Source organism: Alexandromys fortis, unplaced genomic scaffold (assembly GCF_014885135.2).
Source record: "Alexandromys fortis isolate MF-2015 unplaced genomic scaffold, M_Fortis_MF-2015_v1.1 scaffold_271, whole genome shotgun sequence".
In the NCBI taxonomy this organism is placed as follows: domain Eukaryota; kingdom Metazoa; phylum Chordata; class Mammalia; order Rodentia; family Cricetidae; genus Alexandromys; species Alexandromys fortis.
Window position 1 is genome coordinate 973,965 of NW_026068156.1, and position 26,392 is coordinate 1,000,356.

The following is a 26,392-nucleotide window of genomic DNA, read 5'->3' on the forward strand; positions in this document are numbered from 1 at the left end:
TGCCGCGGCCGACACCTGTGATACCTAGTCCTCAGGAGGCTGAAGGAGGATCACAAGCTTGAGGCCAACCTGGACTACTGTCTTACTTTCTGTTTGTTATGACACAATATCCCCAAAAGCATCTTCGGGAGAATGGATGTATTCTGGCTCACAGTTTCATGTCACTCCATCATGTCAGGGTAGTCACAGCAGCAGAGATTCAGGGGACGCATTGTGTTCGCAATCTGGAAGCAGAGAGACAAGGCTCTAGTGCTTCATTTACTCTCTTGGAATAGTCCCACCCACAGTGGGTCTTCCCACCTCCATTAAACTAACAAGAGAATTCCACCAGCCGTGCCACAGGCCATAGAGCTGAGGAGCGTAAATACCGATGAACTTCAAGAGCATATGTTTGAGTGACAAGTAGCCTGTGCATATGCGGTATGTCTGAGTGTGAAGGAATACTTATGTACCCCAAGAGTATAAATCTGAGTATGTGTGTACGTGTTGTGTATGTGTCGATATTTATGTGTGTATATGTGAGACTATATGTGCATAAATGTGTGTGAATATGTATTTATCAGAGTGTGTGTATGTATGTGAAAGTCTGTGTGGGAGGGAGTATGAATGAGGAGAGCAAAGGTGGAGCCCACTCTAAGGCTGGGCCCTCTCTGTTTATCAGACACTGGGTAGTCCCAGTCTACCTCATTACCCGTAGGTGCTCCTTCCCTGAGCTCTCAATGCTGCCCAAATCCAGCAGTACTTCTAGAGTCCTCATCCTGCATCCACTGCCTCTTCAGTGTTTTCCCAATCCTGAGGCTGGTCTTGCCTGGAAAGGTCATTCTGCCTCAGCACTTTGTGGTCACAGCCTGTCTAACCACAGACTTTGACACTGCAGGAGGTCCTGTAGCAGCCCCTGTCTCTCCCTTGGTAATTAGTAACTTTTAACTCCTGGTTCAGCAGTTTACAACTGCTTGAAAATCTTTAGGATCCCCAGCCAGCCTGGCACTCCCAGAAACCTATAATCCTGGCCTGGGAGGGATTAAAGGATCTACTATACAGTTTAGGACTGGTGTTCCAATCTCCAGAACCCACAGAAATGCCGGGTGGTGGTAGTCTGCCTAAGCTTTGATTAACAGACCCTGCCTCCATGAATAAGGTGGAAGAGTGATCAATGATGATTTCTGACATCAACCTCAGGCCTCCACATGCAAGTATACACAGAGAGAGGGGGAGGAAAACCAAGTTCCAGAGTACTCTCCTCCCAAAAAGATTTGGGGAGCACTCAGGGATGGAGATAGACCCTGGATCACAGGTCCTGTAGGAAGCCAAGTTCCCGAGGAGGGAAAATTCTGAGATCCTCACAAGATGAAATGAGAGCTATGAAACCCAGAGCCCCACCCACAATAGAGAGAGCATCAATGGAGAAAGGCTCATGACTAAACTCATGGCGAGGGTGAAGTCCACCTGACCTGGGAACCCTGGAGTTGACTAGGGACTAGGAAGGTGCTCCGTGCAGATGGGTGAGCAGTGTTCTTCTCATATTTTCTCTTCCCCACTGTCCAGGTGTGAAGGTACCATGCTATGTAATCAAGCTGGAGCAGAGATTTCTTCCTGCCTCCACAGCCCCAGGAATCTCCATGTTCTCAGACCCTGCATACTAGCTGGCCTCAAAAGAGGAAATACAACTAGCAAGAGTAACATGTTCCCAGCCTCTGCCTTCCCTCCCAGAGCCTTTGCCTTTTTTATTTTTAATTCGTGTGCCATCTGTATTTGTGTGTATTTGTGTGTGTACATGTTCATGTGTGTGAGTACAAGTGAACATGTACCATGATCTGTATTTGGAGATTTTAAGGAAAACTGTGGATGTCAGGGTCTCCTGTTGGTGGCCACTGTGTACTCCACACTAGCTGGCCTACAAGTTGCTAGGGATTCTCCTTTGTCTGCCTCCCATCCCACTTTGGGAGGACTGAGATTATAAAAGTGTATGTGCTACCATGTTAGTGTTAGGTAGATTGTAGAATTCCAAACTCATGTCTTCACTGATGTATGTTTTATCCACTAAGCATTTCCACAGACCATTCCAATGCATTTTCTGACCCAGAAATGCTCCCTACCAGGGAAATGCCAACTCTGCCTCCAATCCCCTTCATGCCATAGCAGACCCTAGGAACTCCAGTTCTCAGAAAGACTTCCAGTCATTGTCTCAGGAGAGATAATAGCAGCCAACATTGATGGACAGACATGTCATATGCTATACATAGCATGCTTGGTTCACAGCTACCCTTTGAGACTGGTCTTAATGCATCCTAGTCTCTAGAGACCAGAGAAGCTCAGTGACTAGCCTAAAATCACATAGCTCATTGACAAAGAGCCAGGTTTCAAACACCTGGCTTTATATGAGTCTACAGCTTTCTTTGTTTCATTTTTATATGTGTATAGAGTTGCACAAGTAAGTGAGTGTGCATGTGGGGGCCAGTGGACAACTGCAGCTGTTGTTAGATGCTGTCCACTATCTACCTACTTTATTTTTACATTTTAATTTTGTATGTGTATCATGTATTTGCCTGCTCTTGAAGGCAAGAAGGAATCTAATCCCTTGGAGCTGGAGTTACAGGCAGTTGTGAACCACTTGATGTGGGTGCTGGGAACCAAACTTAGGTCCTCTGGAAGAACACTGAGCCATTACTCAGGCCATCACCTTTAAAAAAAAAAAAAGACAGGATCTCTCAACAGTCTGAAATTAAACAATTTAGCTAGGCTGGCTGGTCAGTGCACCCCAAGGACCTTCCTGCCACTCTCCCTCCAGAGCTGAGACACACCACCACACCAGCATTTTCTTTTTTCTTTTTTTGTTTTGTTTTGTTTTGTTTTTCGAGACAGGGTTTCTCTGTGGTTTTGAAGCCTGTCCTGGAACTAACTCTTGTAGACCAGGCTGGTCTCGAACTCACAGAGATCCGCCTACCTCTGCCTCCCAAGTGCTGGGATTAAAGGCGTGCGCCACCACCGCCCGGCTCACACCAGCATTTTCATGTGAGTCTTGGGATCTAACTCACTCAGGTCCTCAGGCCTATGTGGCACATTCTTTATAAACTGAGCTATTTCCCAAGCCTGAGGAGCATTTGTCTTTATCACCAGACAAGCAGGAAAAGAGAAAGAAAGAAAGAAAGAAAGAAAGAAAGGAAGGAAGGAAGGAAGGAAGGAAGGAAGGAAGGAAGGAAGGAAGGAAGGAAGGAAGGAAAGAAAGAAAGAAAGAAAGAAAGAAATAAAGAAAGAAAGGCAGTATCCTCAGAAGCCCCCAGAAGGCTAAGCAGATGGCCCCAGGAAAAGTAGGAAAGAAGCCCTGGCCTGTACATACTGAGATCAGGATGTCCCCTCTGAACCTTCAGCCCCACTGTGTATCCACTTAGTGCACTGGTTCCTGGCACTTTGGTGTCAGTGGCGTTGGCTTCCCAGCCAAGGAGACATTATTGTTCCAGCCATTGACACCAGACAATTAACAGTGGAGAGTAACTACTTCATCTGAGCCAGCAGCACACTCTTCTTGATGAGATGGGGCAAGTCAAATGCCACCATGATGCTCCCAAGGCAAGCCACTGCAGAGGGCAGAACATAGTCAGAAAAGGTCACCAGAACATGGGATTCTGTACCCCTGAAGTTTCACATAGGATCCTTGGGACCTCCAGTGACAGGAAGCCTCTGGCCCAGGCCCTACTGCTGGATCTGATCTTGGACTGTTTGATAGGTTGCAGCACAGAGTCTATGGTACAACTGGTATAGATGGAAGTGGGAAGTCTGGGACGATAGAGTGCTCTCAGGGTAAGCAGGCAGACTCTGCTGGCCCAGAGCTGACAGGCTAAGGCGGGCATCCACCAATGCTAACTACATGTATCTCTAACCCCAGACAGAGCTATAACCTCGCTTCCCCTCCTGGCTGATGAGTCTGCCCACCATGGCGAGTCCCACTCTGAGTCCCGACTCCTCATCTCAGGAGGCGCTGTCAGCACCCACCTGCTCCCCAACTTCTGACTCTGAGAACCTCAGCCCAGATGAGCTCGAACTGCTGGCCAAGCTCGAAGAGCAGAACCGGTGAGTGAGGAGGAGGAAGGCTGGTTCCTGGGTTCCCAACCTTCACACTGAAAGCTGAACCTGGGCTATACAGTTACAGCTACCACAAGATGCTAAAAGAAGGGTTTCTCTTTCATCCTTGCTATCCGGGCTCAATAAATTGGGTCCCTCATCCAGAAGAGGAAACCTACATTTCAAAAGGTCAGATGAATCTGGCTGCCATTTCAAAGCCATTTTTGAAGGAAGAGGTTAAAGCTCCCAGCTGATCCTGTCTTAGAGGTTTTGTTTTGTTTTGTTTGGAGTGGAAGGGGAGGGGTGTCTTTGAGTTTTCTGTCTGTAGAATCCCCTCCCTGGGGGATTTCAGGCAGGACCTCTACTGCTGAGCCATATTCCCAGACCCTCAATGGGGGATTCTAGAGGAACGCTTTACCACAGAATCATGCCCACAGCCCCTCACAGAGACATTCTAGGCAGGGGCTCTACTACTGAGCCACCACCCTGGACTCATATCATTACTCAGAAATGAAATGAATCCAGCAGATCTGAAGACATTGGCCACAAAAAGGTACTTTATTACATACAGTTCCCAAGAGGAGAAGAAACAACCTGTCAGTCAGGAGGCAGACTAGAGCCTGAGGGAAAATGCTGGCAAGAACCTTTGTGTTGGTTTCCAAGGGCAGGAGTGGGTGAAGCATTTCAGTTAGCTCTGGCTAGAGGTCTGTCCCTGGATGCTGGATACTCCTCAGCCCTGGTGGTAGAAGCAGCTGGGAAGTGAGCCGAGTGTAAAAGCTTGGCGGAGGAAGTGGTTAGGGTGTGGACTCTGGATTGGTTGATTTGCATATGAAAGTTCATTCACAAGCTTGTGTGCCTTTCCTGTTTTTAATAACAGCCTAGCCCTAGGAGGGACCATCTAGTCCTTCCATCTATCCAGAGTCTATAAAGCTGTCAAAGGTGTAATAAAAGGTCCTATCATCTCAGCACATAAATGGCTACAGGATAAGGATCAAGAGGTTGAGGCTAGCCTGGGCTTTGTAACCAGATCCTGTTTTAAAATAAAGGGCTAGAGTTATCAATGGTAGAACACTCACCAAGAATGTATAGGTCCCTAAATTCAATCTCCATTTAAAAAAAAAAATAATAGCGGGAGGGAGGCTGAAGATGCAGCTTAGTGGTTAAAAACCTAGCTAGTTGCTCTTCCAGAAGATCTGGGTTTAATTCCCAATAACTACATGGTGGCTCACAGCTATTTGTAAATCCAGTTCCAGCGAACTGGATTCCCTCTTCTGATCTTTGAGTACCAAGCATATAATGGTGCTCAGACATGCAGGCAAAAGACCTAGAATAGAAACAAAATGTGTCACGCCCCACCTCATCCCGCAAGGAATGAAGCTCTTCTCACTGCAGTTTATTCCAGGACTTTATTCACTTTCTCTTTCTCTTCCCCTCTCTCTCCCTCTCTGTTGAAATAAGAGCGGCGGGGCTGCGTCCCCAGCACCCCGGCCGCTTGCTAGTTTATGCCCCGAAATAACAACACACAAACTGTATTCATTTAAGCACTGCTTGGCCCATTTCTATCTAGCCTCTTCTAGGCTAATTCTCGTACCTGGACTAGCCCATTTCTAATAATGTGTGTAAGCACCCCAAGGTGCGCTTACCGGGAAGATTCTAACCTACGTCCATCCTGGGTCTGAGCTTCATCGCGTGTGCCCAGGAGAGCGAAGCAGGGCCTCTGCTCCAGAGAGCAGAGCTGTCGAGTCTGAGCTCACTTCCTCTTCCTCCCAGCACCCTATTCTGTTTACTCCTCCCACCTATGTTTTAACCTATCAGGGCCAAGGAGTTTCTTTATTGCTTAACCAATGAAATCAACAGATTGATATATGACACTCCCACATCACCTCTCTTTCTGTCTCTTTGACCTCTCTCTCTGGGCAAACCTCTCCCAGCCCTTAAGTAGGCATGGGCTGCCAACCCCGAACTGCCAGGTGGGCACTGCCCGTAGGTTCACGCTTATGCAAGCAGCTGATGATCATTGCGTGATCATAGCATAGGTCAGGCCTTAGCCATCTCATGAGTTGATTATACATCTCCATCAGGTGTGATTCCATGCAGCGCGCTACAAAAATGAAATATTTAAAAATAAGAATTATTCTGGGTATTGTGGTGCACACCTTTAATCCCAGCATTCGGGAAGCAGAGACAGGTGGATCCCTGAGTTTGAGGCCAGCCTGACCTACAAACTGAGTTTCAGAACAGCCAGGGATACACAGAGAAACCCTGACTTGAAAAACCAATAATCATAATTATAATGAGGAGGAGGAAGAATAGCAGAAGAAGGGGGAGAAGGAGGAAGGAGAAGAAAACTTATTTTTTAATAAAAAAGAAGGAAGGGGGCTGGAGAGATGGCTCAGTGGTTAAGAGCACTGGCTGCTCTTCCAGAGGTCCTGAGTTCAATTCCCAGTACCCACATGGTGGCTCACAGTCATTTATGAGATCCGGTGCCCTCTTCTGGCATAGAGGTGTACATGCAGATAACTCACCATATGCAGGAAATAAACAAATCCTATAAAAAAAAAAAAAGAAGGAAGGAAGGAGGGGAGATAGTTTTATTTGTAAAGTCCTTGAATATAATCCCCAGAATCCACATTAAAAACTAGTCATACAAGCATTTAATCCCAGCATTCAGGAGGTAGAGGCAGGTGAATTTCTATGAGTTTGAGGACAACCTGGTCTACATAGGGAGTTCCAGGACAGCCAGGGCTACATAGTGAGACTCTGTCTTAAAGAAAGAAAGAAAGAAAGAAAGAAAGAAAGAAAGAAAGAAAGAAGGAAGGAAGGAAGGAAGGAAGGAAGGAAGGAAGGAAGGAAGGAAGGAAGGAAGGGAAAGAAAAAGAAAGGAAGGAAGAGAAAGAAAGAAAAGAAAGAAAAAAGAAAAGGTAGTCATACTGAATGCTGACACATGCTTGTAATTCCAGCAACCAGGAGGTAGGGAGAGCCAGATTCCTGAGACTCACTAACCAGCCACCCATGCCTAATTGGAGAGGTACAAGTTCATGAGAGACCCTGTCTCCAAAAAATAACATGGATTCCTGAGCAGTATCCAAGGTTGACCTCCAGCCTCCACATGCATGTGAACAGCCATGCACATGTGCATACATGTGCATATAAAGAAAGAGAAGGAAGGAAAAAGAAAAGGGCATGGTTACTACAACCCCAGTGTCCTTGGCACTCTATAACTGCCCTCAGTCAGAACTTGCATTCTGAGCACCTCTATAAAATGTAGACCATCCCTAAATAAATCTGCTGTGCAGGGTTGATCTGAGAATGAGATGACAGAAACACATTCAGCCCAGTGCTTGGTACAGAAGAAGAACACACAAATGACTTTCCAAGGGCCAGTATATAAGCACCACGGCTAGGGAGGTTAGGTCATTGGCTAAGGTCACTTAGCAAGAAAGGCAGCAAGGGGGCTGGAGAAATGGCTTAGCAGTCAAGAACACTCGCTGCTCTCTCAGAAGACCAAATCCAATTCCCAATGCCCATATTGTGTGGCTCACAGTCACTCCAGCTCTCTTTTGGCCTCCACATGCACCGATATGCACATCACATGCACATACAGAGATAAAAGTTCTCAAAGAAAGGAAGGCAACATGGATCCAGTCTAAGAGGTCATGCACTCCAGAGGGCCCTAGTCCAGGACGACTAACTGGAATTTTCTGGCCTCCTCTCTCCCATTCTTCCCGCTCAGGCTCCTGGAAGCCGACTCCAAGTCCATGCGCTCCATGAATGGCTCCCGGAGGAACAGCGGCTCCTCACTGGTATCCAGCTCCTCAGCCTCCTCTAACCTGAGCCACCTGGAGGAGGACACATGGATTCTCTGGGGCCGCATTGCCAATGAGTGGGAAGAGTGGCGGCGGAGGAAGGAGAAGCTACTCAAGGTGGCCTGAGGCAGATGTGCAGATGGGACACAGGGGCAGGAGAGAAGGGGCAGGATGGCAGAGGTCTCTGTGTTTGCTTGCTTTCTGTTCTGGTGTGATGGCAAATACCTATGACCCCCGCACTCAGGACACTGAGGCAAGAGGCTTGCAAGTTGAAGGCCAGTTTGTACTGCATAGTGAAAGTTTGTGTCAAAAAGCCAATGGCTTAAAAACAATATGGGTGCTGGGGAAATACTTCCATCTCTAAAGTGTTTGCTGTATACGCTTGAAGACCTCAAGTTCATTCCCAGCACCTGTAAAAAGATGAGCATGCTGGCACATGCTTGTAATCCCAGCACTAAGGAGGCAGAGACAGTCAGATCCCTAGAGTTCTCTGGTCAGTCAGCCTAGCCCAGTGGACAAGCCCCAACCTAGTAAGAAACCCTGTCTCAAAATACACTGTGGATCAGCAGGTAAAGGTACTTGCTGTCAAGATTAACAATCTGATTATCCTCAGGTCCCACATGATAGGAGGAAATCAATTCCTTCAAATGCAGATGGAAGTTGTTCTATGACCTCCACATGTGTGCTGTGGTATATACTACACACACACAATAAATAATAATAAATGCAATTTAAAATATAACAACAAAACAAAAACCAAGGCAGATACCTCTGAGGAACGACAACTGAGCCTGACCTCTGACCTCCACATACACGCATGCACATATATATGAATATACACACAAACAGAAACTAGGCATGAAATTGAGTTTGTAGCTTAGTGATAGAGGAGTCACTGAAGGATGGGGGAGCCCCCAGTCAGCACCATGATTAGCTAAGGAGTGACTCAGATGTCCTCTGTACCATTCTAAAAGCATGGATTGGGTTGACCTTGGGAAGGCTGCAGTGCATAGGGCAAAGCCAGCCCTGGCCTCTCTCCCTACCTCACCCCTCCCCATAACAGGAGCTGATCCGGAAGGGCATCCCACATCACTTTCGGGCCATCGTTTGGCAGCTCCTGTGCAGTGCCACAGATATGCCTGTCAAGAACCAGTACTCAGAGCTACTCAAGATGTCCTCACCATGCGAGAAGTTGATCCGCAGGGACATTGCCCGCACCTACCCAGAGCATGAGTTCTTCAAAGGCCAGGACAGCCTGGGCCAAGAAGTCCTCTTCAACGTCATGAAGGTGAGACCCCAGCATTGGCTCTAGCCACCTTAGCAACAGCCCAACTTGAGATGGCTCTGTGCGGGCTGGTGAGAACCCTGCATTCACACAACCTCTTTCCCTTCCAGGCATACTCCCTGGTTGATCGGGAGGTGGGTTACTGCCAGGGCAGTGCCTTCATTGTGGGCTTACTCCTCATGCAGGTACGTGGCCATCCTGGGGTCCATCTCCAAGAAATGGGCACAAGAGATTTCCCTGTATCCAGTGACCTCCTAGGGCCAGAGCCTTCCTCAGCAGCCAGCTCACTATGACCTCCGACAAAGGCCAGACTAAGCCCCCAGTGGATGGATACAGTGGGGTTAGGCACTTGTGCTGCCTGGGTCCTGATACTGTATCATCCAGGACAAGGACAGGGCTTAAGGAACTGTTGGACAGGGAAAAACCATAGGTCAAGGATTTAGGTGTTTATGGGGGCTCAGGGACTCCTCCAGAGAAACCAGAAGGCACAGGACAGGGAGAAAGACACTTAGGTGTGAGTGGGGATGTCCCGGCCCTCGCAATAACATCAGCTATGGGTTTTCCATCAGTGCACGGTACTAACCGTATTTATGGTTTATTGGATGGGTCCCAGTAGCCAGGTATAGGAACAATAAATATAAGTGGGACAGAAACCGGCCCCTGTGTACCATGTCACAGTCCAGAGTCCGAGTATGCCCTTCTGTGGCTCAACACACACACACACACACTGCTGGTCCCTCCAGATGCCTGAGGAGGAGGCGTTCTGTGTGTTCGTGCGACTGATGCAGGAGTACCGGCTGCGGGAGCTCTTCAAGCCCAGTATGGCTGAGCTGGGACTCTGCATCTACCAATTTGAGTACATGCTACAGGTAAGCAGGCCAGATATCTCCAGAAAGCCCCCAAACTGGAAATGCTAGGCCTGAGAAATCACCCTTGAGAGCTGGAAATGTGTCTCAGTTGGTAGGATATTTACCTATCATGCATAAAGCCTTGGGCTCCATCCCTAGCACTTTATAAACTGGGCATGTTAGTACACATCTGTTATCCCTGGACTTAAGAGGTTGAGGCAGGAGGATCAGAAATTCAAGGTCAGTCTCAACTGCATAGTTTCACAGCCAGCCTGAGTTTCATGAGACCCTGTCTGAAATAGAAAGGGGGTCAGGGAAAGAGGTGGCAGAGGTGATGTCCCTGGAGCCTGTCGAGGAGATACACACCTTGATCCTAATGGTTAGGTTTATGAGATTGTAGGATAACAAGTTCAAGGCCACCCTAGGCTACTTAGTGAGGGTCTGTTTCAAAATCTAAGAGCTGGGAGATTGGAGCACGTGTCATTGGTAGAGGACTTGCTTAGCATGTGTAAGAGTCCTGGTTTCAATCCCTAGTTCTGAGGCGGAGGAAAAGGAAGAAGTGAGGGGACATGGGAAGAGAGAGAAGGAAGAACAAAAGGGAGGGAGGGAGAGGGAGGCTCAGGTTCAGAAAGGGACTCGTGTCTTGTCCCACGGAGATGAAAGAACACAATTCTGGAGCGTGCTGGGAGGGACAAGGCTAGCCAGGACAGAGGCCCCTTGACTCTGAAAGAGGCTCCCAGAACGACTAAAGCAGAGTGGGAGGAAGAGGACTGGCTCCATGTGCTAAGGGTGTGGTGGAAGGAGGAAAAAGTGTTGTCTGCCTGCCTCTGCTGATTACGGGGAAGCTGCAGACGTCTCCATTTATAAATAGCAACCCCCACAGGGCTCACTCCTGGCTGGCAGACAGAACCTAAGTGTTTATGCTGCACACACACGCATGCACGCACCATTCTTATACATACTGGCCAGCTACAGAAAGGAGCCCATGGCAAGAAAACTGTGCCCCCAGTGAGTTATCCGTGAAGGCCCCCTCTTTTAGGTTCTGAGGACAGGGGAGTAGAGCTCCATAGGAGTTGATAGTCACACAGACAGGAGGTCAGGCACCTACAAAAATGAATGTAGAGGGCTGGGGTAGCAGGCTTGCCTAGCATTTGTGAGACTCTAGGTTTAATCCCCAATATACTTCCCTACCCCACAAAAAGAAAAGAAACTTCATAGCTGGGCATGGTGGTGCACACATTTTTTTGTTGTTATACTTTTGTTTTCTTTTTTAAGACAGGGTTTCTCTGTAAGCTGTCCTGGAACTTGCTTTTAGACCAAAAAATAGGTAGTGACAGCTGGATATGGTAATGGATGCCTTTAATCCCAGCATTTAGGAGGCAGAGGCAATCAGCCCCCTGTGAATTCATTAGCCAGTTCCAGGACATCTAGGGCCATATAGTGAGACATTGAATCAAAGAAGACAGCAACCTCTGACCTACACACCACACCCTTACACGTGCACACACATATGAACAGATACACACATACCCACAAATAGAAAATAATTTGATTCCCAGCGTCTGCCCTCCTCAAAGCTAAGTGATAGCGACACAGGCTGGAATACCTAAGACCTTCACAGACTAAGATTTACAGAGCCAAGCAGATGTGCATCTATAGCACAGAGTCACTGGCTCAAGGAATACGCCCCTAAGCTCTGACACCTTCTCTAGCTAGTTTCCCCAGTGGTCTGCTACTATCTAGCAGCCGGAAGTGGAAGTCAGTGGCACTTTGACAGGCATTTCCTCAAGCCCTGCTTTCATCCCCATGTCACTCAACGGTTCAGTCCAGCTGAAAAAGACTAAGGGGGACCTAGGTTTCCCAGGATGGGTCCCCAAATGCTCCTTGGAGGTGAGGGGCACTGAGGCTCAATGCCTCCTTCCCCGTGCCCACCAGCCTCCCCTTCCCACACAGGAGCAGCTTCCGGACCTGAACACCCACTTCCGATCACAGAGCTTCCACACTTCCATGTACGCATCATCCTGGTTCCTCACACTTTTCCTCACCACCTTCCCCCTGCCTGTTGCCACCCGGGTCTTTGACATCTTTATGTATGAGGTGAGTGCCCCATAGGGCACCCCTGCCCACTCCACTCTGCATGTGGAAGGAGTCACATCCCACCCCAAGAAAGAATCATGACCAATCAACTGGACAAAAGAAGGCTAGGGTGTGAGGAGGGTCTGAGCTTCCCGGTGGGAGGATAAGAAGCTCACTGATGGGAGGACAGGGGCCTTCGGGTGGGAGAACTGAAGGTTCACGGGCTATGATTGCTTTTGCAGGGACTGGAGATTGTGTTCCGAGTCGGCCTCGCTCTGCTTCAAGTGAACCAGACAGAGCTGATGCAACTGGACATGGAGGGCATGTCTCAGGTGAGTCAGGATGGCTGGGAAGGTGAGACCGCCTCTACCAGAGGTGACAGGCCCAGGAAACGTTCCCTATGACCAGAAGGGAACTAAAGATAAGGCTGGTTGGTAGAGTGCTTGTCTAGCGTGCATGCAGTCCTGGGTTCCATCTCTAGCACTACATAAACAGGCATTCCAACACTCAGGAGGTAGAGGCAGGTGGATCAGAAGTTCAAGGATAACCTGAACTCTACAAGATTCTAAATTATGAGGCCCTGGCTTCCCAATGGAAGTCATTCCTGAGCATCTGAGATCCTTTCTGCTATTCCCGAAGCCTTCCTGAGGAACCCAGGCTCTGTCAGAGACAGCCAGAGACAGCAAACTAGCTAACACTGGGAAGAAAGGGAGGCCAGCACTCAACTGATGGGGAGGTCCTATCCACTCTTTTCCGCCCACTTGTTGCAAGTTTCCAAGCTTGCCTGCAAAGTAACCCTGGCTGAAATGGGAGACTTTACATATGGTGTGATCCCATCTCTCATCCTGGGGGGCAAAGGAGGGAACCAGCATCTTGCTTGGGGTAGCCTCCTACCCTGCCCCTCCCTGCCTGGGCCTGCCCCTGGCACAGTATGCTAGAGCAGAAGAAGCCAGCTTTCCCCTCACCATGGTTTCCCTATCACACAGGCTCCTACCCCCTCCCAGCATCTTCCAGCTGGTGCTTCAGGAAAGAATACACAAAAGCCACAGTTGTTTCTGTGAACACGGGCATCCATTGTCCAAGACTGCCTGAGGGGGCCAGCTGGGCGGAGGAACAGGACCTGTTGTCCACTGGGCTTGTCCACCCCCTTCCTGAGGAAGGTTTCCCCATGCTTAGACCCCATTCATCCCAGCCCTGCCTTCAAAAGGTCCTCTAGCCTTATAGTTTTTAACTTAATTTTATTTATTATTGTTGTTAATGTGGGGATTGGGGAGAGGAAGAAAGAGGGAGAAGAACCTATGGCAAATGGTTAGATCACAATACTCACAATTCTCTCCTTCACTTCTCTCCTTCCACTCTGGGCTCTGAGGCTCAAACTCTTTTTTTACTGTTGGCTCCAGGGACACAAAGTCAGGTCAGGCTAGGACGACTAGCCAAGCGGATCCCCCCCCCCCACACACACACACCCAGTCCTGAGCCTGATTCTCTCAAGTTTCCCCCAAAGGCATCCTGGGAAGGGAGACCTTCCGGTCTCCCCCAGCTGTTCCTTCTGCAGTCATTCATTTGCACTACAAATGCCGGCTGAGTAGTCAAAGTCCACGGTCTAGGAGCTGAAAGGGGGAAGCTCCTGGCTGTAGCAGGATACAGTGACTTCTCAGGCAGACCGCGATGGTCAGGACCCTTGTGACAGTGACTCCCTGTGTCCCCACAGTACTTCCAGAGAGTGATCCCCCACCAGTTTGACAGCTGCCCGGACAAGCTGGTCCTCAAGGCTTACCAGGTCAAGTACAACCCTAAAAAGATGAAGAGGTCAGTGCCCGGGAATGGAGATCCCGAGAGGGAATCCCTCCCCAACCCCGGGGAGGCCGGCACGGTGACCTTACTCCCTGTCCCCACAGGCTGGAGAAGGAATACGCAGCTATGAAGAGTAAAGAGATGGAAGAGCAGATCGAGATCAAAGTAAGTTCCAGAGGCACGGGGGAGGGAAAAGATGGGTGCCCTGGAGGCTTTCCCTCGCAACTCCAGAGATGGCCGCTAGAGGGCAGTCCTATTCAGCGCATGGGTGGAACGGGCTGAATTGGGCAGCGGGCCTGAGGCTCCTGATGACCCTTGCAGACATGACCTTTCCTTCACCTGCCAGCCCAGCGTGGGAGCGCATGTCCCAATTTGCACGTTCCTGGAGGTGGTCACACAAGACAAACAAGACAGTCAAAATTCCTTGCCTTCATGCCCCTGAACCCCCATGTCATGGGGCGACTGTCAATAAATCACTGAAGTGGTGTGAACTCCAGATATAATCATACAAGAGAGAGCCAGATGTGCCTTGGAGACACTTCAGGTCCATGAGTCCAGTCTAAAGGGCCAAGGGTAGCAGACATGGACCTGGTGGGCAGGAGAACACCCAGAAGGTTGAGAGAACAGGAGAGCCTTCGCAGTTGGGGGCTAAGAGAAGAACAGCTCAGGAAAGCAGGATGTGTAGGCTAGAGTATGGGCCCCCACTGAGGGTCCTGGATGCACTAGCAGCTGACTTGCTAGCCCATCAGAATCAGTTTCTTGAGTGTGCACAATCTCTAAGCCCAAACTCACCTCTTGATAGCCTCTGCTTTACCCCTTATGTGATTTTAGCTGTTCACCCAACAAACATTGATTGAAACAAAGAAGAGACCTGGTCTTAAATAACAAGGATGTGGCTTCCCAGATGAAAGCACTCGTGAGCACCTACAGTCTCACAATACCTCCCCAAGGAGCTCCAGGCCCTACAAAATAGAGTCCAGGGCAGGACTTAGAAGAGGGGAAAGAGGAAGGCTCATACCCAGCTAACCCTTGGGAGGCCCCACCTACCCCACCTACCAACTAGCTACAGGTCTCCAAAACCGGCTGGCCAAGAATGAGGGTCCTGCCACCCAGTATGGAAGACAGACAGGGACACAAGTCCACACACAGACCTGGTTCTGTCCTATCCAGTTGATGAGTCGACACAGTTAGCACTAGTATCCCACTAAGGACCAGGTGTGTGATCCTAGAAGGTGAATTCACCTCTCTGAGCCTTGGAGGCCCCATCTGCAAACGGGCTTTTGCTGCACTATTAGTACTATCAACCTTGTGGGCATCATTCCCACCTCCTATAGAGAGTCAGGGGCAGAACGCAGATGATCCAGACCACCTCTCACTTGTGCCTTCAAGCTGAAGCACCTGGCCCAGCTTGAGGGGTCCAGAAAATGTTCTATCCTGAGTTTGTGAATCAGTTTACAAGGAAGGAAGCTTGAGTGTTGCACAAGACCAAAATGTGGTTCTTGCTGTGTGCAGACAAGGGACCTGCTCTCATCTGGTGACCGTGAGGACTCATCAATAAGACAAGAATGCTAAAGACCCTTGGGGCCACAGGCCAGACTGAACATTTCCCCTGAGATTTCCCCGGAGACCTTGAAGAGTCAGGTGGATGCCTTCACATAGGACACAGGTGTCCTGCAGTTTGGTCTTTCACTTTTAGTCTGTTTTAAAACATCCTGATTTGATGCCAGGCAGTGGTGACACACGCTTTTAATCCCACACTCAGGAAGCAGAGGCAGGAGAATTTCTGAGTTTGAGGTCAGCCTGGTCTACAGGATGAGTCCCAAGACAACCAGAGCTACACAGATAAACCCTGTCTCAAAACAAAAACCAAAAACCAAAAACCACCCTTACTTGTTTGAATCAGGTAAGACAAGATAACAAGGACATGGACAATGCCTTTGAAAGAAGAGTGTATTGGGGCTGGGGCTGTAGCTTAGTGTGAGCATTTGGAGAATTTCTGAGTTTGAGGTCAGCCTGGTCTACAGGATGAGTCCCAAGACAACCAGAGCTACACAGATAAACCCTGTCTCAAAACAAAAACCAAAAACCAAAAACCACCCTTACTTGTTTGAATCAGGTAAGACAAGATAACAAGGACATGGACAATGCCTTTGAAAGAAGAGTGTATTGGGGCTGGGGCTGTAGCTTAGTGTGAGCATTTGCCCAGCATACACAATTTCTTGGGCTCTATCCTCAGCACAGAACAAAAGGAAAAGAAAAAAAAAGAGGGCAAAGGAAATGGCTCAGGGGGTAAAGTGCTTGCTGTGTAAGCTTGAGGACCTGAGTTCAATCCCCAGAACTCACATAAAATAGCCAGTAGTAGTAGTGGTATGCTTTTAATTCCAGCACTGGAGATGCAGAGACAGGCAGATAATGAGCAACTTTAGCTAAATTGGCGAGTTCTAAGTAAAAGAGGAGTGGTGAGGCTGTGGGGATGCCTCTGTAGAGTGCTTGTCCACAAGTGAAGTGAAGGCCTGAGTTCAGCCATCCTAGAACCCAACAGAAAAAGCCAAGCAAGGTTGGTGTGTATTTGTAACCTGGGATCAGGAGAAATAACAGGCAGATCCATGGAACTCTTTGTCCAGCCGGCCTAGCTCAATCCATGGGCTTCAGCTTCAGAGAGAAACTGTATTTAAAATCTAAAGTGGAACAGGTATGGTGGCACACACTTAATTCTGTCAGGCAGTTAAAGCAGACTGATATCTCTTTGTTCAAGGCCAATCTTGTCTACATAACGAGATCTAGCCCAGCCATGGCTACATAGTGAGACCCTGTCCCAACAAACACAGGCATGGTGTCACAATCCTGTCATCCCAGGACTGATGAAGTGGACTTGAGAGGAACAGGAGTACACAGTCTTCCTCAGCTATATGACAAATTAGGGGCCAACTTAGGTTACATGAGACCCTGTCTTAACAAATGAACAAAACAGGCTGGAGGCATGGTGGCACACACCTTTAATCCCAGTACTTAGGAGGCAGAGGCACACTAATATCTGTGAGTTCCAGGCCAGCCCAGTGCTTAAAGTGAGACTTTTTCTCAAAATATAAATAATAAAATAACCTTAAAGTAAATAAGTAATAATTTCAAAATAAATCATTTAAAGACTGACCTCTGGCCTCCATATGTATTGTGCACTAGGGCATGAGCTTAAACACACATGTCTGTACATACACACACAAATACGCATACGCAAGTATAGACGAAAGAAAAGAGAGTTGGTTACTCTGTTTCAAGAGGAAAAAAACAGGACATATCAGTCAGAGAACATGGAGGCAGCACTGGCCAGAACCTTCAGCATACTTTCTACAGGAAGGAAGAATAAAAGCAGGGCAGGTGTGTGTCGTCAGGCTCAGGGCCAGGCAGGGTAGGCAATGTAAGCAGGCAATTTGAGTGATTTTTCTCAGCTTCAAGGAGCTTCCTCCTAGTATTTATATCAGCACTGGACCATTAGGATAAGAGTGGTGTCCATTTAGTAAGCTTCAGGTAAAGAAGGTTGAGAACTTGGGTTCTGGACTTTCTGCTTTTGTATTGGAAAGAAAACATTCACACCTGCTGGCTAGCAATTAGTTAGTTCTGAAATGTATTATCTCTCCCAAGATAGCAAGGCCTCAGGATGCTGAAGCATCATAAAACAAGAGACTTTTAGACTCAGCAAGTTGGCTCAGTGGGTGAAGGCATTGCCACCAAGTCTGATGACCTAAGTTTGATCCCCAGGACCCACATGGTAGAAGGAGAGAACTGACTTCTACATGTTCTCCACAGGAGGACCATGGCATGTGCACACACAAACATATAAATGTAAATACTCAAATGCAAACTTTTATTTGAGGATTTTTTGTTTTGGTTTGCTTTGATTTGTCTTTTGTTTTGTTTTGTTTTAGATGGGGTCTTCTATGCAGTCCTTACTGGTCTTGAACATGACTCCCCAGTACTGGGATAACAGGCATGTGCCACCATGCCCAGCCTCATTTACTTATTTTATTGTTTGTATTTCTTTTTTCTTTTATTTATGTATATATGTATGTATTTATTTTAAGTGGGTTTTTTTGAGACAGAGTTTCTCTGTGTAATAGTCCTGACTGTCCTGAAACTTGCTTTATGGACCAGGTTTACCTCAAACTCACTGAGATCCGCCTGCCTCTGCCTCCCAAGTGCTGGGATTAAAGGCGTGCACCACCACCATAAGCTGTCCTCATATCTGCAGTCCTCCTGCCTCAGTACTGTAATTACTGTGCCACCATCCTCAACTGGAAAAAAAATTGAAACAGGGTCTCATATAGAGCAAGTATATGACCTAAACCTGCTTTTTAGCAAAGGATAATCTTGACCTCCTGATCCTCTTGCCTCCACCTCAAGAATGCTGAGATTAGAGGTATGTGCAATCACACACCTCTATAGCGTCTTGGGTATTGAAACCGGGACTTAAAGCATTCTAGGCAAGCATTCTACCAACTAAACTACATCCCCAGGCCCCCACTCCAAAATTTTTTTGTAAACTGACAAGTGTATAGCCTACATACCCCTCATTCATTCTGCCTCCTTTTTTCCATTTTGGGTAAGCAGCAAAGAGAGGACTCATCAGCCAGGCCTGTCCAAGCTTCTCTGTGGGTGGTGGTGCTAGGTGCAGTGATCAGCTGAGTTCCGTTTGGACTGAGCAACCTGGCCTTAAACAGTTCTGACCCAGCCTTGCTGAGCAGCTCGGCTGAGGCTCTGCTTCTCTGACTCAGCTTCCTTACACGTGATGTGCGTCAGTGACTATCAGGTCCATGATTTGCTCCAGTTGCTTTCTGGGTGTTTATCACTGTGTCTCCCCCAGAAGCAGTCCAGAACCCATAACCAACCCATAGCAAGTGTTCTAGCTTCATTTCTGCTGCTGTGATAAAATACTCTGACAAACAGGCGGTCTGGAGAAATGGCCCAGCAGTTAAGAGAACCGGTGTTCACAACTGCCTATATCTCCATCTCAAGAGATCTTCTGGTCTCTCTAGTTTTTGCATGCACATAAAATAAATAAATTCTCAAAAAAAAGTTTTTTAAACTTAAGACAAGAAAAATAGCTAACAATTGCAGATTACAGTTCACTGCGGCCAGGGAAGTCACAGCAGAAAGAGCTTAAGACAGTTGGTCACATGGCATCCAGTCAGGAACAAAGAGATGCTTGCATGTTGGTCAGCTCTATTTCTCCACACTTGTAGTTCAGGATTTCCTGCCTGGGGAATGGTGCCTCCTATAGTGGGCTGGCTCCTCCCACATCAATTAAGATGATCAAGAAAATCCCCTACAGACATGTTCACAGGCAAACTCAATGTAGACAGTCCTTCATTGAGATTCTCTTCCCAAATGATTCAAGATTTTATCAAGTTGACAACTAAACCCAACCCTCACAGCCAGGTAGGCCTCTCAGCTATCTACTAATACAAATCATGTATTCATAACCAAGAGGCTGAGGATGCTAGCTACAACACAGCTGCATACATCAGCTCTCTAGAGGGTCATGGGGGAACCTAAAACCACAGATACTTACCCTAAATTCCTCATCACAGAATAGAAGTCTGAGCCAAGCATGGCATGATGCACCTCTATAATCCCCTACTCAGGAGATAGAAGGATTAGGGCTCAAAGCTAACTATACTATATAATATGCAGGAGAATAATAACCAAGGCAATGTCTCTAAAAGGCCCTGGGTTCTATCCACACCCTGGCATCACACCACATACACAGCATCATGGTACACACCTACCATCTCAGTTCTCAAGTGGGAGGAGCAACATCAAGGAGACAAAGGCAACATTGGCTACACAGCAAGTTCTAAGTCAGCCTGGAATGTATGAGATCCTGTCTCAGAGACAATGATTAAAGCAAAAGTCTCCTACATGTTCAACACAGGAGGCCACAGTTCTGAGAGAGGGCTTGTTCCAGAGAGTTCAACTCAGGGGCTGGTAAGACCAAAGCAAAAAGTAGTCAGCACTGCCTGGCATCAGCTTCTCCCCAAACACAGAAGCCTTTGCCCTTGAAAGATTAAGGCAGACTTCTGAGGACAGTGTAGATGCTGACTGCTCCTTACACACACACACACACACACACACACACACACAGAGAGAGAGAGAGAGAGGAGAGAGAGAGAGATCATGCCATGAAGGCATTCTGGGTTGTTTCTACTGAAGGTTTGGATTAAAAAAAAAAAGAAAAGTCATTTTGAACTCAGGAGGCAGAAGCAGATCTCTGTGAGTTTGAGGCCAGTCTAGTCTACAGAGCTAGTTCTAGGCCAGGCAGAGTACACAAAGAAACCTTGTCTTAAAAAAACAAAATTATAATTCAGTATGTAGCTAACGATGAGTCCGAATTTATGATCCTCCTGCCTCTGCCTCCCAAGTGTGGAATTACAGGCATGTACCACCAGCTGGGACTTTGTGAACCAAGGGCTACCATGTATCCTACAAAAGCACTCTACCAACTGAGCCACATTCCTAGCACCAAATCCGTTTTAACTTTTATTTTATTTTATTTTGTGTATGTATATGGGTGTGTATGTAATCCCATGCATATGAAAGGCCAGAAGACAACTTGTGGGAGTCACTTCTCTCCTCAGCACGCACCTTTATCCAAGAATCATTTTGCAGGTCCTCAGTATTTTTAGTGAGTCTTCTAGACAGGAATATGTCTCATTTTCTGAAAATGACCCAGAACAAAGGGTCTCTAAGGGGACCTACCTTGACCTCTGTGGTTGGTGGATGGGGATTAAGTGCCTATAAGCGCTCTGATGTGCTCTGAAGTGCTCTTCTTCTTCCTCTGTAGAGGCTTCGTACAGAGAACCGACTGCTCAAACAACGGATTGAGACCCTAGAGAAGGTGAGGAGTGTGGGTACCAGCTGCTAGGTTTCAAATTTCCAGGCCTCAAAACACCCAGCAGCCATTAAGGCTGGGTCATTGCTCCATTCTGAACCAGTTGACTTAAACCTAGGTAGGGAAGGCATAGTAGCCATACTCTTGTAATCTCAGCACACAGGAGGTGGAGGCAGGAGGATCAAGAGTTCAAGGCCAGTTAGCCTTGGCTACATGAAACCCTGTCTCAACAAAATATGTGGGTGGCCTTTTATTCAAATGCCCACAACCCCACTTAGATTTGTGCTGCCCTGTTATTAAGTATTCTTGGAAGGCTTCATCCCACTCTGGATCTCAATTCAGCCCCTAGGGTTGCAGCTGAATCACAACTCAGTGGATGGCAATCACAGACTACATGGGTGGGAGGATGAGGTCTCTCACTGGGCAACAAGGAGCCCTAACCTGTAATTTGTCAGTCTCACCCTAGAAAGGAAGAGGGGCAGGATGGAGGAGGGGGGAGCCTTACCACTTGAGCACCCTACTAGATTAAGGATTGGGGGTGGTTTGGGTGATTTAGCATGACTCTGAACTCAACTTCCTGCTCCTTAGTGTTCCTCATTTGACTGTTCGCCAACCACAAGGAGGTAGTGGGTCACGGAGAGGATGTTATTACCACACCAAAAGCCTCAATTCTTGTTTTCTCTCAAGATTAAAATGCATTCCCTGTCCCAGCCCTCTCTGAAGAGACATTCCTGCTGCTGAGTTTTCTCAGCCCAGTGCACCCCGATCTCCCCACCCATATGAACCCCCCTCCAGGACGGAGCTGGCTCTGGCTTTGGTCTTTCTCCGGGTCCTCTTCGCTGGTTCTCTGGTCTTCACTCCTCTCTCCCCTGCTTCTAGAGGTAGCCCACTGCGTTAGTGACAAGTGGTTCTTGTCTGTCTCTCCCCCTCTCCTGTCCCCTGCCTTCTGCTCTGCCTCCTTCCCCTGTTGCTGGGAACCCCCTTCGCCTGGTAGGAGAGCGCGGCCCTGGCTGATAGGTTAATCCAGGTACTGTAGCCTTTCCATATACCTCTGCACTCTCCATCCCAGACCCTTCCTGGGTCACTGCACAAGACAGCCAGTAACCACCTCTTTTCTGGCCACTGCCATTCTGGGGGCAAGGGGGCAGGCCTGGCAACTTGCATGGAGGGAGAAGCTTCCAGGGAGACCAATGCTTTGAGGGAGCGGGGCATGTGATCTGGAGACAAACACCATGATGGGAGGCATTGGTGGGAGTGAGTTTAGGAGAAAACTTACACTCAGCATGGGCAGGAGGCTTCCTCCACCAAGGGGCAACAGATGCCAGCCCAATAGGGCGCAGGACCCTTGAGCGTTTGGTTGTAGGCCTTGACATGTGTTGTGCTAAGCTTACATGAACGTGCTCACCCACAGGCATGCATGCATAATTGCAGGCACACACACAACCCTTCTGACTCCTCTCTGCTTCTGCTGCCACCCCATCACCATCTCTCACTCGGCTGCTTCTGCTGCTGCTTCATTCTTGGATGGCTTTTCTAGAAGCTTCTGCACAGCACCAGTGGCTCCGAGCCTGGAATGGGGGACAAGGAGTATCAAGTTGGGTGGGAGAGAGGATGTGGGTGGAGGAAGTGGCCCCAGGGAGAGGTGTATTCCACCTCTCAGAGGCCTTTGGCACTGGATAACAATCTTTCTCTTCATTTGGGGCAGAGGCAAAGAGCCAGAATGAGGAAAGAAGCCCAAGCTTGGGAGTTGGGGGCATTTGTCACTTAAGCTGGCAGTACCGACAGATGTCCAGTACTCCCAGGATCCATCAGGTGGCCTGTCCTTGCCTGTCTCCACCCTCACCATCCTGAGGCCTGCTGTGGGGCACCCCATCCCAGGCTCTGAGCACTAAAGGCCATGCCTGTCTCACTCTACCCTTCTCACATCCTCTCTGAGCCTCCCAGAGGCCAGGCCTGGGACCAAAGCAGATAGTCACGGCACCTTCCCACCCCCATCCTCACTGTGCTCAGGGGCAGGTGACACGGGCACAGGAGGCTGAGGAGAACTATGTCATCAAACGGGAGTTGGCAGTGGTGAGACAGCAGTGCAGCTCGACTGCAGAGGACCTGCAGAAGGCACAGAGCACCATTCGGCAGCTGCAGGAACAGCAGGTACCAGGCGCGTGGGTGGGGTTGGCTGGCAGGACCACACCTCCCACAAGCCCATGTGCCACTCCTACCTTCTGGCCCTCGGGGACTAGAGCTATAAGGTGGGTAGGGGTATCCAGAGGCTAGAGTGGATTTGCTGTCCCTCACAGCCAGCTATCCCTAGACTCCACGGGACATCCTAAAATTTCCATTTCCCACCCTGAGGTGAGTTGTCTTATCTTGAGGGTTCCTCTGAGAAACAGAGAACCTCTGGGTGCCCACTATGAGGAAATGAACAGGTAGGTAAGGTCTAGACCTATTGTCCTCAGGCTCAAGAGGAGCATTTAAAAAGGGGTATGCCAGAAGAGGGGTACCTCATGAGGCCTGAAGCCCATTTGACCCAGGAAGTGATGCTGGCACAAAGAGTCAGAATTCCTAACAGGACAGAGGTCAGGTGGCTGGCTGGGGAAGGGGGTGCCTTCCAAGGCCAGATTGGGATGGTCCCCTAAAGAAATGCCCTCTCAGGCAACCGGGGCAGAAAGAGAAAGTCTTGGTTTTGACCCAAAGGCCCAAAGGGAACTTTCTTCTCTCCTGTCGTTACCTGTTTTGAAGTGGGGCCTGAGGAGCCCCCACCCTTCCCCTGGTCCCTGACCATGCCATGTATATGATTCCACAACTCACTACACTGCAGAAGCACATGCCCTGCCCATGGTCATGGGACTGAGTATTGGAGGCTCTCAGAGGCATCCTAGAGTCATGGAAAGTCCCATTCCCAACATCCCTTCTGTGCAGTTTTCCCTGGAAGGTAGCCAAGCCAAGTGCCCTGAACAGAGCATGGGCTCAACCCAGGATGCCCCAAAACTGGCCCTCTGACCCATTAGCATGGAAGCTAGCCACTGTGCAGTCTTGACCAGGGACCATTGCTGTTCTTTGTCTCCAGGAAAACCCGCGCCTCACAGAGGACTTTGTGGCCCACTTGGAGACAGAGCTGGAGCAGTCACGGTTACGTGAGACAGAGACTCTGGGGGCCCTTCGAGAAATGCAGGACAAGGTTCTGGACATGGAAAAGGTATAGCTAGGAAGGAGACAAAAGTCTTGAGTGAGTTTTAGAAGCTTCAGAAGCCAGGCATTGCCACATACACCTGTAATCCCACCACTGTGATAGAGAGATGGGAGGATCTCTGGTTGGCTGACTGGTCTTTAGCCTAGCTCCAAGTTCAGGAAGAGACCCTATCTAAAGGGAATAAGGCAAAGTGATGGGGTCACCTCTTATCATCCTCTGGCCTCTTCAAACATACACACATGTGCCTACATACATACACAGAGAGAGAGAGAGACAGAGAGAGAGAGAGAGACAGAGAGAGAGAGAGAGAGAGAGAGAGAGAGAGAGAGAGAGAGAGAGCGCCAACAAGAAGAGGCAGCCAGGAAATTGCCTTACTCTCATGTCAGTCAGTTCCCATCAGAGAGGAAGCCCCTCTAGCTCCATGCTGCTCTATAGCCTGTTGCCAACTAGGCGTTGTCCCCTACACCACCACAGTCTCTGCACAGGGACCCAGGGCTCCTCATCACAGAGCTCCCCATGCCCTTGAACCCTGCCTTAAGTCTCAGTCTCAAATCATAAGTGTTGCAGTATCCCACTACACTGTGCATATCTCCCCGCTGGAGCTGAGGATGTACTTCAGTTGGTAGAATGCTTGCCTAGCATATATGAAGCCCCAGCTTCCATCCCTAGTACATTCCCATAACTCCAGCCCCGGGGAGATGGAAGAAGGAAGATCAGCCATTCCAGACCATCCTTAGCTACAAGTCTGATTTCAGCCTGAGTTACCTGAGATCATGTCTTAAAAAGAAAAAAGCCAAACCAAACCACAAAACTCTCCTGGGATCTGCCACAAAGTCATTGAAGTTGAGAAAAACCCCTTCCCCAATATCAACTACAGCTATGTGAGGGCCAGAAGCCTCAGCCCCATCAACATACTTTCTCCACACAGGAGGGAAATATGCCCGGCCTGGACCTGTCTTGCATTCCTCACCCAGAGCTAAACAAGAGTCAGTAAGGACCAGGCCTACCGAGTTACATCATGAGCACCACCACACTCCAGCCACTGGGCCCTCTCCACACCAGGACAGAATAGAGGCTGGTCCCCAGTCTGTCTGTTTCTGGAAAGAGGGGCTCCAGGCCAGGCCTGGGGAGAGCACAGGGTGCTGCTACATGTCTTGCAGCCCCTGCAGATGTAGTTCTCAGGATGGGTCATGGGTCTGAAAGGGTGGAATCTTGGAGTTGAGAGCAGACTTGCACTCACCTTAGCTGCCCCAGTGTGCTTTATGTAATTAGCAGTAATCTTTACAGGAGGCCTCACAGTTCCAGGGGGTTTCCCAAGGACAGACTTGAGAGAGTAGAGCTGTTTTTGCACCCATTTGTAGATAATGAACCCTGGCTAGGGTTACAGGAGGGTCCTCTTCCCCTGGGCCTAGTCCCTGCTTCCTTGGTATGTGGTTCTTTCTCCGATCAGCTGCCCCAGGCAGAAAAATATCCGGGTAGCAGGGAGGCTCAAGGCATGGACCCTACAGTTTAGGCAAGGAGTTAAAGCAGCTTTCCGGGTTCCTCACTTACTGTCTCTCTGCAGAGAAACAGCTCACTACCAGATGAGAACAATGTAGCCAGACTGCAAGAGGAGCTTAAGGCGCTCAAGGTGCGGGAGGGCGAGGCTGTAGCCTCTGCGCGGGAGCTGAAATTGCAGCTGCAGGAGCTCTCAGACACCTGGCAGGTGAGAACGGGTGGTGAGGGAGCCCCCAGCAGGATGTGCCCGGAGCAGCTGGTGGGCCTTACCTCGGGGCTGGTCTCTAGAACCCCTCCAGCCATTCTTCTAGGCTCATCTTTCCCGTGGTGGCCGCTGGAAGGAGTCCCCGCGGAAGCTGGTCCTGAGCGAACTGCAGGACGAGCTCATGACCGTGCGTTTGCGCGAGGCGCAGGCCCTGGCCGATGGCCGCGAATGGCGGCAGCGCGTGGTTGAACTGGAGACCCAGGTAGTCCATGCCTCCGAGGGACAGGGACCCCCACAGCGGGCCCCTTGACCAAACCACGACCACCCCTCTCCTGCTGCTATGCCCTCTGGTCCTCCTTTCCAGGACAACATCCACCGCAACCTGCTGAACCGTGTGGAGGCAGAACGTGCAGCTCTGCAGGAGAAGCTGCAGTACCTAGCAGCGCAGAACAAGGGACTCCAGACTCAACTCAGTGAAAGCCGCCGCAAGCAGGCGGAGGCTGAGTGCAAGGTGCAGCCCCTGCCTGGACCCCACGACCCTACCTGGGACCTTGCCACCTCCTTAACCCAACCTCTGTACACCTCCTTCCCCCCATTTCAGAGCAAGGAGGAAGTGATGGCGGTGCGCCTTCGGGAGGCTGACAGTATGGCCGCAGTGGCGGAGATGAGGCAGCGCATAGCAGAGCTGGAGATCCAGGTGAGCTGCCGGAGCTGAGAGGAGGGTGGTGCCCTTGGGCTGGCCATGC

At 49.2% G+C, this 26,392-nt stretch overlaps 1 protein-coding gene across 7 annotated transcripts in view; it reads left to right on the forward strand.

Annotated features, from left to right (window-relative positions):
- Positions 1-26,392, forward strand: part of Evi5l (ecotropic viral integration site 5 like) — a 41,853-nt gene that overhangs the window by 13,652 nt on the left and 1,809 nt on the right. Inside the window, exons 2-18 of one of the 7 annotated variants that reach the window (XM_050127419.1) lie at positions 3,884-4,068; positions 7,793-7,982; positions 8,929-9,153; positions 9,261-9,335; positions 9,894-10,019; positions 11,952-12,095; positions 12,317-12,406; positions 13,786-13,883; positions 13,973-14,033; positions 20,707-20,760; positions 21,749-21,781; positions 22,765-22,905; positions 23,822-23,950; positions 25,509-25,649; positions 25,753-25,908; positions 26,011-26,157; positions 26,248-26,343. In XM_050127419.1, the coding sequence (XP_049983376.1) occupies positions 3,917-4,068; positions 7,793-7,982; positions 8,929-9,153; positions 9,261-9,335; positions 9,894-10,019; positions 11,952-12,095; positions 12,317-12,406; positions 13,786-13,883; positions 13,973-14,033; positions 20,707-20,760; positions 21,749-21,781; positions 22,765-22,905; positions 23,822-23,950; positions 25,509-25,649; positions 25,753-25,908; positions 26,011-26,157; positions 26,248-26,343 (2,058 nt within the window). In that variant the 5' untranslated portion in view covers positions 3,884-3,916. Of the gene's footprint in view, positions 1-3,883; positions 4,069-7,792; positions 7,983-8,928; positions 9,154-9,260; positions 9,336-9,893; positions 10,020-11,951; positions 12,096-12,316; positions 12,407-13,785; positions 13,884-13,972; positions 14,034-17,791; positions 17,854-20,706; positions 20,761-21,342; positions 22,906-23,821; positions 23,951-25,508; positions 25,650-25,752; positions 25,909-26,010; positions 26,158-26,247; positions 26,344-26,392 lie in introns of those variants that run through there. The other 6 variants (XM_050127420.1, XR_007589426.1, XM_050127423.1 and 3 more) reach the window with 6 other exon arrangements.